Raw genomic sequence first — 12634 nt, 5'->3', positions numbered from 1 at the left:
ACGTCTACTGTTCCCCTACCGGGAACGCATTCTCAACCACTCCATTCGAGAAAATTTATGTTGTGCCAACCAAGTCCTCCAGACTTATTCAACTTTGCTCAGTCTCAATCCTCGATCCTCAGGTCTTCCACTGCTAGACGTCCGATCCTCTAAACCGATCTAGACTTCCGCCTGATGCTCTTGATCCACCAAGACTTCTGCCTAGTCCTCCTGACTAGAACTTCCTTGCTTAGTCCTTTAAATCAGATTTTTTCGCCTAATCCCTTGATCAGGACTTCAGTTGCCTAGTCTCCACTAGGACTTTCGTTGTCGAGCTATAACTAGAACTTTCTTTGCCTTGCCGCAACTAGAGTTTTTCTGTGCTACCTGCACACTCAATTAAGCTCATCAGATCACTTCACAAACTTAACTTAAACTCTTTGTCATTTTCAAAACTCAGATTCGATCATATGATGCTCCTTGCACCAACATACTACAGTGGAGCTATTGTCAAGGTATATGTCTTGTTCTTTGATATTTGCTTTAGTAAGTTGTCTATATTCTTTTCAGATCTTGCAACATTAGTTTTTAATTATTGTTTGTTCATGTCTAATGCACAAATATTGTTAACTTTGTATTTTTATTATTTTATTTCACTTATACAAATATATATTGTATTTGTAGGTAATATGTACTTAGATTTTTGTGAATGAATATGATGGTTGAAGATGATCTATCTAGTTGAGTTTTTATTTGACAAGACTTTGTTAGTTCTAAAATTTAATATTTTGAGTGTACTATAAAGTTAGTTTTGGATGTAAAAGATTAATCATTAGTATTACATTTATAAATTTGACTCAAATAATTTTTAGATAAATAAAAATATCTATTAGCATTTTAAATTATATTTTATAATTTTTTAATTTAAATAGTGGATGAATTATGATGATGTGTAACTATTGAATTCAAATTATATATTCTAAATAAATATTAATGATAATTTTTAATATCTTTACAAATTATTATAATGACTTTTGTTATTATATATTAGTTAAAATGATATTTTTAAATTATCTTATAATTATCTTTACTAACAATTTTAATATCCTTATAAAATTTACAAGACATTTATAAATATCAAAATAAATGAGATTTTTTTTTGATACTTTTAAAGTTAGCATAGATATTTTATAATAACATTATATAAATGTCAGGAATAATAGAGAATCTAAGAAGTTACCGTATTTCAATGATTTCTAAAAATATATTATAAGGGCATTTATGTGTGCCATTAAAAAAAAATAAATCCGCTATCTCAACGGTCCCCTAGAGCCGACTTCACAAATATAGAAGGAGATTCATACAGATACACAAGCGTTAGACGTATAGCAAGATCAATCCCAAGTTATTAAAGATTTTATTTCTAGTAGTGCTTATTTTTTTTGCTTGGATGAAATACTTTTTAATTTTTAAAGCTAGTAGGGTTGAGTATTCGATTAAAATTGAATCGAATCAAACTGATTTTAATCGAAATTGAATTGAACTAAATTTTTTTAAACTAACCGAATCGATAAAATTTTCAAATAAAAATTGAACTAACCGAACTGATAAAATATCAATTATTCAATTTTTGATTAAATTAATCAAAATAATTAAATTTTTTAAATATTATGAAAAATTTATCATAAGGGATTTATAAGTTTACTTATTTAAAAATTTAAAAATTATTTTTTTTATTTTGATTAATTTAATTTATTTGATTTAATCAAATAAAAAATTTTAAAATCAAATCAAATTAATCGAATTAATTGATTTTTTTAAAATAATTAAAATTTTGAAATAAACAAATTAAATTTTTAAATTTATTCGATTTAATCACATTTATACTCACCACCTCTAAAACTAATGTACACTCAATAGGATATTATTTCTAAAAGTACAGCAAAACTTCATACACTACAAATGCTCGCACCCGTTTCCCTTCTTGATTCACAACTAAACATACCACTATACTTCGAAGTTCCCTAATGAAGTCGAAATGCAAACGACGTAGCACCATGCATGCATGTCCATGTACTTATAGAACACATAGATATGCGTATACATCAAAAAGTCAAGTCAAACCATGACCTCCATACTCTTGATTTCTATGCAGCGACCGACCATCTTTACGGGTCGAGTTGGTCGACGAGGGCCAGGGCATTGCTGGTGATTTGGGCTAACTCCACCATCTTCTTCCTGATCGACTCCCTTACCGCCGCTCCGGCGAACTGCGACAGCTCGTCGAGACACATGTTCTCGTCAGTGAGCGCGGCGCTGACCCAGGCCTTCACGTCTCGCAGGTGCCGCTCGAACCGGCTACTACCCAGTCGACCCAATCGGTTCATCTCCCGGACCGACCGCCGAAGTCTGTCCACTCCGTCGCGCATGATCTGGATGCAGTCCCGAATCGCGCCGGCCTCCAGCTGCGCAGACGACCCGAGGCTATTCTTGCTGCCTCTCTTGGCCGCTGCTGACGACGATGCCACCCGGCTGACGTAGACGGAGGCGGAGCGGGCGCTGTCAGCTGTCAGGGCGAGTGCGAGCCGGGCCAGCTGGCGTTTGCTCCGGTGGGCTTCCGGCTGCGTAGGATGAGAGACTCTGTTCGCACACCTCCACGTACGGCGTGACCTTGCAGGAGAGGCGCACGAATTCGGCGGAGGATTTTTTTCTGGCTGCGGTGAGGCTACCTGCGGAGAGGCAGCTGATCACGGCGATGACCAGAACAGAGGAGAGATCAGAACTGCGGACCATTGTGGCTTATCTAATTAACTAAGCCCTCCTCCTCCTTCTTAGTAAGATAGGGACTGGACTGGAGCCGGAAGCCATGAGGAGGGAGGAATATGACAGCTATATGTAATCTCCATTATCCATGCTTGCAGTGCAGAGGAATGAAGCGAGATGGGGGCAAGCTTTAGGGTAATAAGTAGTCAACGGATGTGGTGGCTTCATGAGTGGATAACGGAGCCATGGAGGATCCAGAAAGCATCACGTGAAAGGTATTTACATATATATATATATATATATATATATTATTGTCTCCTTGTTTCAATTTAGTTAACATCTATATTGGATTTGTTTATCATCCCCATAACTTTACAGCTGCGTTGCCGTAGTCTACGCCTGCTCCAAGGCCCTGCCGCCTTGCCTAGGAGTCAGTTCTTCGCCCTTCTCCGATAATATTGAAGTGGACAACCATTTTAAGTGAAAGAGTGCCAAAGGGTGCCGTCCTTCAATTTTTAATACAAGAGGTGGGCAGTCCTCTTCTAGGGATGGCAATTAGATCCGGACCCGATGGAGAATCCGTTCCTGAATCCATTTTGACCGGGAAATCCCCGAATCCGAGAAGACGGGGATGGGGATGGGGAATCCCCGAATCTCGAAAAACGGGGATGGATCGGAGATGGTATTCCAAATATTCTCCGTCCCCATCCCCGAACCCGACCCATCTTATAGTTAACTCTTTTTATTTTTTTTTCTTTTGTAGGATAAGTGGTGTCAAAATTTTGAAAAATTGAAGAATGGAAGAACTTCAAACTTATTGTATCGATTATGCATTAAGTTGGATGTTGTTTTAGAGATAATGTTTTGTTTTAGAGTTTAATATTTGGTTTTATAATGTTATTTTGTAAGGATTTTATAATATATATATATATTTAAATTAATATTTTAAAAAAATAAGACGGGGATGGGGATGGGGATGAGGATGGGTATGGGGATACAGATGAAAATATCCGCGGGAAAAACCGACCGAAACCCGCGGGATCCTCGAAACCCGCTGGATACCCGAAACCCGACGGGGATGGGGATGGTATTTAAATTATGATACCCGATGGAGATGGGGACGGGGATGATATATGGGTTTGGGTTTCGGGGACGGGGATGGAGAAGGCTCCCCGCGAACCCCCGAACCCGTTGCCATCCCTATCCTCTTCCCCTCTCCTTCAATTTTTAAATATTAATACTTTGTTTGGAACTCTCCTCAATTTTTAAATATTAATGTTTTGTTTGGAAAGAGGTGAGGAAAGGAAAAGTAAAGATAATAAGAAAAAGAAAATTTTGAATCTTATTTAGAAAGGAGTGAGGAAAAAGATAGAGAAAGATAAATTTTAATTTTCTTTCTCCATTCAAAAGAAAGATTTTCTTACACTTTAATTTGAGATGTAAACAAAGAAAATGCAACTCTAAATATTATTTGTTCTAATTTTATCTTTATTTTAAAATATTAATTTTTAAATAACTTATTTAATTTATTTAATCTAAATTTTTTAAATTTCTCTATTTGAGCAGAATCTTTTCGTTCCTTTCTTACATCAATACATTTTTATAAAAATATATGTAAAATATTGATTTATCTTTTATTGTACCGAAGTATATAAATTTTATATTTCACATATGCTTATTGTATGTTTACTCATTATTTCCTTAAAATTTTTTATTTATTTAAATCATAAATATTAATTTTAATTAATCTCACAAAGTAGTTTTGGTAAGAAAATCTTATATCTATATGTTTAATGAGTTATATATATAATTTTTACATATAGATGTATTTTAAAAAGTAATGGTATTTTTATAATTTTATATATTTAACCTTCATTTCCTTTCCTTTTCTCCCAAATAAGGTAACACATGTTACGTTAATGAACCTTCCATTTCTCCAAAACAAAAAAAATATAAATACTTCCCTTTTCCTCCCTTCCCCTCCTTTCCTCTTCCGTTAATGAACCTTCTCTCACCCCATCTAAACAAAGCGTAATAAGTATTTTTTTGCTTTCGCCTTCAAAAGATTCACAGATATTTAATTTTTATTATCTAATTAATTTTAAAAATTAATCAATTCAATCTCATAAAAAAAATTTATTTACTATCAAAATAAATCAAGAAGCACATATGAATTCTCATCCGATATGGATATTTAGAGATGACGTGGAGATCGGATACAAAGAGAGAAGCGAAAAAAAAAGAGTAAGGGTATAATTTAGGACATCTCGACCTCTTTCTTTGACCTCGGTGCGCTTCTATAAAGATCTACCAAGTTCTCTCTGTTCTTGTTCCGTCTCTCCAAGCATATACTGAGCTCCTGCCACACCCCCAGTATCACCTGTCGACCTCATGCACTACAACAAAAACAGTCATAGACATCGGTGGAAAACCGATGTCTATGAGAAAATCGACTGATGTCTATGAAGGCGTTGTAAAAGGTCTGACATTTTAGACATCGGTTTTTAACCGATGTAATACCACTCAACGACATCGGTTACAAACCGATGTCAAACCGATGTAATATCACTCTACGACATCGGTTTCGCAACGGTGTAAATCCGATGTAATATGTAATAGCATAACAACATCGGTTTCGCAACGGTGTAAAACCGATGTAATATCTGTTCAACATCAATTTAACAACGGTTTTCGACCGATGTAATATCACAACGACATCGGTTTGGCAACGATGTAAAACCGATGTAATATATGTTTAACATCAATTTAACAACGGTTTTCGACCGATGTAATATCACAACGACATCGGTTTGGCAACGGTGTAAAACCGATGTAATATATGTTTAACATCAATTTTAACAACGGTTTTCGACCGATGTAATATCACAACGACATCGGTTTGGCAACGATGTAAAACCGATGTAATATATGTTTAACATCAATTTTAACAACGGTTTTCGACCGATGTAATATCACAACGACATCGGTTTGGCAACGATGTAAAACCGATGTAATATATGTTTAACATCAATTTTAACAATGGTTTTCGACCGATGTAATATCATAATATATAAATTCATCAAACAAATCACAAATACAAAAGCATCGATATATTTAATCACCTCAATATTTACAAATAATCAAAAGTAACTAACAAAAATTATTCTTCTTGCAACATGTTACATTGTTTTCATCCTCCTCAACGTTTACAAATAACCTTTTGACTGCTGTACTACAAATCCAAAAGGGAAAAGTAAACAAAATCTCCATATGCTGCTGGCTGAAGCCCATAAGTACTTCGGAATGGATCAAATCCAGAGGAAATATTCTTTTATTATATGTTCCATGAATTCAACATCTTTGCCTTGTTGGCAGCTAGCTCCAGCAATAATGAAAAAAAAAAGGCAAGAGTTGATCAGCACCCGTAGATAAATTTGCATGTCCAAATCTGTGGTATCTTATTAGCAAAAGAGGAAACATGCACGAGCTCTTCTTCTATTCGAGAAGAAACTCCCTAGCCAGTTCAGGACTCTTAGCATGCTTCTGTGATCGGGAACCATCCGCATCAAGCTCATTTCCATCTTTCTCCATTGCATCATCATCCTGTTTTTGTAAATAAATTAAGAAGCAAAAAATAATATCAATTGAATAAAACAATTTCATGAGCAATAGTCCAACTATATCATCCTTGTAAAGCTAATAAACAACAATTTCCAATGGCAAATACCTCTTCTTCATCAGCTTCCTCAGCTCTAAGTGATCCGCATCAAGCTTCTTCATTCTAACGCTAACACCTTCGGTGATTGTCACAAAACCATCGCCTACTATAAGCCTGTGATGAACACAAAACCTAAAATGTCAGTTTGTCCTTTACTTGTGATGAACACAAGATCAAGTCCAGTTACTTGGACCTTTACATTCAAGCCAACATCTTCAAAGCCTAAAATGTTAGTTTGTCCTTCTCCAGTGCCAATTGCCCATTCAAAATGGTGATAAGATCCAATTGCATCAGGAAAAGACTGCTGCCAGTCAGCTTGAACAGTATCTTCCGTTACCTGAGAGGTGAATATATCAAGGTCATCTGTTAGCTTCCACTTTGAATAGCACTCTCCATAACAAATTCACTAGCTGTTTAAAATTAGTTCCTGATAGCTGCTGCCTTGCCACTCAACATTTTCACATTAACACAAATAAAAAAAACAAATGAAGACACTAAATATTATGATATTAACACAGATAACTCTAGCATAATCAAACCTGATATTGGAAAGCTGAATCTGCAACACAAAACCATCTAGTGCAACAAGGCTCTTTGTGCAGACGCTTCAACTCCTTTAACTCCTTGAATTCACGAATGACATTTCTTCTACAATCTCTGCAAAACCGCTTGCTGTCAAACCTGCAATATTCAAACTGAATTTTACAATCATTGCAAAATAAAATAAATGTAACCAACTCTAGTAGTCGGGACTCACAGTTCATTTGCAATATTAGTATATAGATATGAGAGTCTAATTTGTAAGTTAACTAGACCTGTCTTTTGGTTGTACAAATAAAGAAGAAAAAAAGAAAATGCGGTGAGCAATTCATCTAGACCTGTCTTTTGAGGCATCTGTTATACTGATTAGCTTCACTGAGTTTCTGCAGAAGTTTTTTTCTTTCAGGGTCAAGCAGTAGTGCTTGCAACTGTCAATCAAAAAATACAATAAAACATAGTGACTTAACCACGCAGTGAGTGAAGCAATCATATGCTAGTAAACTAAAGTAGCTTGCATTTTAAAGCTGAACAGGCATACAATCATATGCTAGTAAAGCTGAACCTGGCTGAACCTGCATGACATATTCTCCAGCATATGTTCCTGTTATAGTCGAACTCTGACCAGATGCTAGTAAAGCTATTGAAAACACCTTGGAACTCCAGTTTCCCACCTGCAATGAAAAACAGAGTCTCTCTTTGCATAATTAATACTAGGGATACCCAAGAAGAGTCTCTCTTTTTCCCACCTGCAATGAAAAACAGAGGAAAGCAAAGGCAAACACATATCTGTAATCCTGCTAGTGCTCATGCTTTAGTGCAAAAATCTGTGTTTCTATCACAGAGACAATAAAAGTAACAAAAGTAAAATAATTCTGATATGCAGGTCAAGTTAGTCGATGCAACAACGCTGGAAGTTGATCAGTAGCTACAATTCCTTAAACAGTCATCCACAGATCTCTATAAAAAGTTTGGAATTAAGATCAAATCTCAGCCAAGAACTTTTGACAGCAGCCTTCACACAGTGCTTGCAAGAATGACAATAACAAAGTTTGATTCAGAAGTGGCCTGACTGACAGAAATGGCCCGAGCAGAACTTTCAGTGCTGCAGAAAACAAAAACGTATAAAGCAGTGCTGCAAAATAAACCCGGATACATAACTAACATATTAACCCGAAACTACAAAGTTTTCAAAATTCGAATACCTTTCCTACTCAAATGTAATCTAGCATGCATTCAGCCCACTCGGATCGCACTTCATTAATTTCAACCAATGTGTACTTAAGATTTGTAAACTGTAAAAATACATAAATAATATATTAGTAAAACTACGTACTAAACATTTCTAGTTTAGTTGCTCACAGAGATACAAAGTAACCTATATGGAAGATATTACCATTGATGGAAGTGATTCCTTGTCGCCAACTCCAAAATTTTCAATTATATCTTTCATATATCGCATGATATAAAAACCACATTGCTTCGCATCCGGTTGTCGAGGAGCCTATGTTAAAACTACGTATTTAAATAACTCATTCGAGGATAGTGAAACAGTTGCTAATCACAAGGACATACCTTGACAACTTCCCATGTTGGTTGTTTTTTCCCTTTCCTTCCCGCCTCCGCATTATATAATGTCAAGGCCCTTCATGCATATAAGAGTTTATTGTAAGAAAAGAACATGTTTCAACAAAGTTAAGAAAAGAACCTAAAAAACTTACATGTTGACCACATATTTCCAATCTTGATCATAGATGCGGTGTCTAAGAGGATCCAACAAATAAACAATCTCCTTTTCAACATTGATCATAGTTAAAATCCAGTGGAAACTACTCAAAGAGATATAATTAGTGCATGCAATCGCACAAGTTCTCAAAATATGCAAGTGAGAGTGATATACATGTTATTCTTACTCACCCAATGTTGCATGGCACAACCACCAATTGGCCAGTTGAGGTACCAATTAGCCTACTAGATAAGTAAGAAGCCCTTTTATTCAACTGTTCTTGGATGAAATCTATATTTTGATTTTTTGATGGGACATACTCCACAGGCACTGGATCCACCAATTTGAAATCCTTCAGTATCATCTTTTCCTGCATCTTTCTATATAGATGCCTACAATTGAAAATTAACCCAAAAAAATTAGGAAATCTAAGTTAATGAAACACATATATAAAGTACAATATAATTGAAAGCATACCACATATACACAACTATGCAAGTGTCTGTAATAGGCATCAATTCACAAAAAGGAAATATGTCATCGCAGTTAACATGGACTGTACGCTCCATGCCAAATACGTCAGGATCTAATTCCAAAATCACATTCTCTGTTTCGTCAAGGCGCTGAAAATAACTATATAATATGTGTAAGGGTCTTGGCACATTGGATAATTGCAACTTGGATTTCTCTTTTCTATCGCCAACTTTTTCCTTCTTAGTCTTCTACATATGTAGATGCACAACGTTATCATGTTTACCTCATCCCGCATGCTGATGAGGTACAAAATTTAGATACAAAACTTAAGTTTTCTATTATACACACGAAGTTACAATTACAAATTATACTTGGCATTCTCATCTCTTCTCTATTAGTGAGAGAGAAGGTGTGTTGCCTCAGCACTAACAGAGTTTGCAATGTATAATTATGGCCAAACTCGTATATATTTTGTTTTTGCCTATACCCAACTAATCCCCAAATAGTCAAGGATAGTTAAGTTTGTAGTGTAAGTCAAAACTCGCAGGAGGTGCCGAGCCTCTGTTTCAACCCCATGCTTTGCCTCGTTGCCAGTGCCTCCGGCAGCAGCTGCTCAAATCGCTCCAGGAACAGCCTCCACTCCTCCTCGCTCAGTCCCTCCAAGGAAACACTTCTGACCCCGTCGTGGTTCAGGTTCGCCGCCGAGAAGCTGAAGCTTTTGGCGATGACGCCGGCGGCCGCGGCCTTGTACTCCTTCACGCTACCTTCGCCGTCGCTGACGTCGACTCCGTCGTCGCCGTCCCTGACGTCGACTCCTTCGGCGGCGTCGTGCTCGTCGAAGGCCTTAGTTAGGCCCTCGACCTGGCGCCGCAAGAAGAGGGGCACGCCGAGAACGTGGTCCTCCGTGAGCCGCTCCGGAAATATTCCGTCGTCATCGTCCATGTCGAAAAGGCAGTCAGCCGTCGCATCCTCGTCACCGCTCGCTTCCTCGTCGTCGCTGTTTCCGTGATTTAAATTGCAGCGGGAGAAGAAGAGACCGACGAAATACCTCTAAAATTTTATGAATTACCTTTGTGGTAGAGGATGGTCCGGCGGCGAGAGGGAGGTGTTCCTCATGGACTCTTCCACGCTGATGCAGAGCGCCTCCAGCTCGCTCGGTCCTTCCCCTACTCCGGAGAAGTCCCGCGTCATCATGTGCCCGATCTCCGCCAGGCACAGCCCCGCCTCCACCGCTCTCTTCAGCAACACCGTGCATACCACCAGTATCCGCAGGCTCGCCTCTCGCAGCGACGGTAACTCCGCGTGCAGCAGCTCCACGTCCCGGAACGGCTCCAGTGACGCCACGTACTTCTCCTCTGCTTCCGAGAACGGCACCGCCGCCTGTGGCCAGTGCAGCCACTCGAAGTAGGGGTCCTCTAGCTGCTCGGGCAGGCATAGCCCGTGGTCGATCGGCACCAGCTCAACCGTCTCTTCGTTGCCGCAACCGCCGTTCCCCTTCTTCACCAGGATGTTTCCGGCGTGCCGGTCCACGTTCAGGATCCGGACGTCGAGGATTCCGATCCGGTGCACTGACGCCACCGAGAACCGCGACGGCCCGATCTCGCCCGCGTCGTACTCGTGCGGCACGAACCGCTGGATCGACGCGACCCGCTTCGTCACCGCCGTCTGCTCGCAGGAAACGGGACGGCTGATCATGATCAGCGCCGTGGGCGGAACATCGGCGAAGGTGCCGTGGTCAAGGAGGTAGGCGGCGACCTCGCGGACGCCCATCTCGCTGGCCTGCGCTGCTTGGTGCTTGAGCACGGACCGCCCCTGTTGCGGTTGCGGCGGGCCGTCGAGGTCCATCACCTTCACGACGGCGAAGCTCTCCCCGAAGCGGTCGAAGAGATAGTGCGCGGCGCTGACGCCGTTGCCGACGGGGACTGGCGTGGCGCCCGAGGCCAGCGCGATTTCGGCCTCGACGACGAGGGCATGGACGGGGCCGCAACGGCTGCCAGAGACGATCTCGAGTCGGGCGATGCGGTCCCTCCGGGGCTCGTCGGCGGCCGCCGCCGCAAGTGCAGAAGCGGTGTCGGAGCAGAGGCAGGGGGTGGAGACGCTGCGGGTGAATTTCGCGCCGTGTTTAACGTGGACATCAAAGCGCGCAGGGAGCTGCGCCACCGCAGGCAACGCGGAGGGTGGCGGATCAGGTTCGAAGAACGAGAGCAAATGGGGGAAGGAGAGGAGCAGGCATCGACGGTGCCTGCTGGGCGGGTTGAGGCCATGGCGATGGTCGACGGCGACGGCGGCAGCCATGAAAGGCGGTGAGCATCGACGGGGGTGGTCGGTAAGCATGCATGTGTCCTTTCACCTCGTTTTAACCATCTCACTTCTCGCCATTAACACTACTAAATCAACTGAAGGGAAAAGGAAAAGGAAAAGGGAAGGAGAGATAGAACAAAAGGGATATGCAGAGCAGAAGTTCGTCTGTCGTCTGGTGCAGATAGCGTTGCGGGGTTCGTCGACGGCTGGATCGGATCGATCACCCCACCGCCACCCTTCTCCTCCTCTCTGCTTCTCTCTACGTCAGTCACGGTCTAAGGGCTCTAATTTTTCGTCCCACCTCCCACCATTTATTGACATCGTGGGGTGGTTTGGACCGGCACCGGCTTCTGCGCCGATGATAAGAATTTCGGAAGCTCCTAGAAATGGATGGATGGATGGATTGGTTTTTGATTCTGCTCGTTTTAGCTTCTTCTTCTTTGGATTTGAATGGAGTTTGTTGTTTCTTGTTCAGTCGATTTGCGATCTGCTGATTGCCGTTAATGGGATGGATTCCACGCATGAACGGATTAGCTAAAATTGGTCACCGCTTCCATTCCAGCCTGAAACCACGCGCGATCACCCGCTCTGCCTTGCGCGCGAGCAATCTAAAGAATTATATTCGTTGATGAAGAATTTGTGGCAAATCACGAGATTGAATTTTATTATTTTGGATGATTTTGTAAAAGCGAGAGGTACCCTTTTAAGTTTATCTTTAATTAACTATCACTTAAACCCCCTTTATTATCATTGTTATGATTAAATACCGCGGATGATCAAATCATTAGTCAACGAACAATCCAACATATATAATCTCAAGAAGAATATCACCGAAGAAGAAAAAGAGAACTTTAAATGCACTTCAGCAGGAGATCAAACTGATGTCGGAGAATCCCAGTAAACTACTCCGACGCTCAAATTAGAGTCTTGTGGAGAAAGAAAAAAAATTTTCAAAAGGAAGATGGAGAGAGCTTGAATAAACCTTTCTTGGGGGGTTTATAGTCGTTGGAGTGCCTTTGGACATCGAATATAAAGGTGTCATTATGGAAGCGTACACGAAGACCAAATCCGGTAGTCGTTTCTTTTTAGCATTATATGTAGATATCTGAGAGGACTAGATTTAACAATTTCGTAAT

At 40.2% G+C, this 12634-nt stretch overlaps 1 protein-coding gene and 1 pseudogene across 1 annotated transcript; both read right to left on the bottom strand.

The window, feature by feature from the left end:
- Positions 1 to 2147: 2147 nt before the first annotated feature.
- LOC141816416 (pectinesterase inhibitor 9-like) lies at positions 2148 to 2772 on the bottom strand (annotated as a pseudogene).
- Positions 2773 to 9731: 6959 nt separating this feature from the next.
- LOC141816417 (phosphatidylinositol 4-kinase gamma 8-like) lies at positions 9732 to 11531 on the bottom strand. The gene is made up of 3 exons (XM_074704198.1): positions 10267 to 11531; positions 10083 to 10194; positions 9732 to 10028 (listed from the first exon to the last, which is right to left on the bottom strand). Exons 1-3 carry the CDS (start codon positions 11529 to 11531, stop codon positions 9732 to 9734), a joined length of 1674 nt encoding a protein of 557 aa, XP_074560299.1.
- Between the last annotated feature and the right edge of the window lie 1103 nt (positions 11532 to 12634).

Source organism: Curcuma longa, unplaced genomic scaffold (genome assembly GCF_044706935.1).
Source record: "Curcuma longa cultivar G26 ecotype Majalengka, Jawa Barat unplaced genomic scaffold, ITB_CL_G26_1.1 contig_16532, whole genome shotgun sequence".
Lineage (NCBI taxonomy): Eukaryota > Viridiplantae > Streptophyta > Magnoliopsida > Zingiberales > Zingiberaceae > Curcuma > Curcuma longa.
The sequence above is the reverse complement of the archived record's forward strand: the minus strand, read 5'-3'. Positions and strand labels throughout refer to the sequence as shown.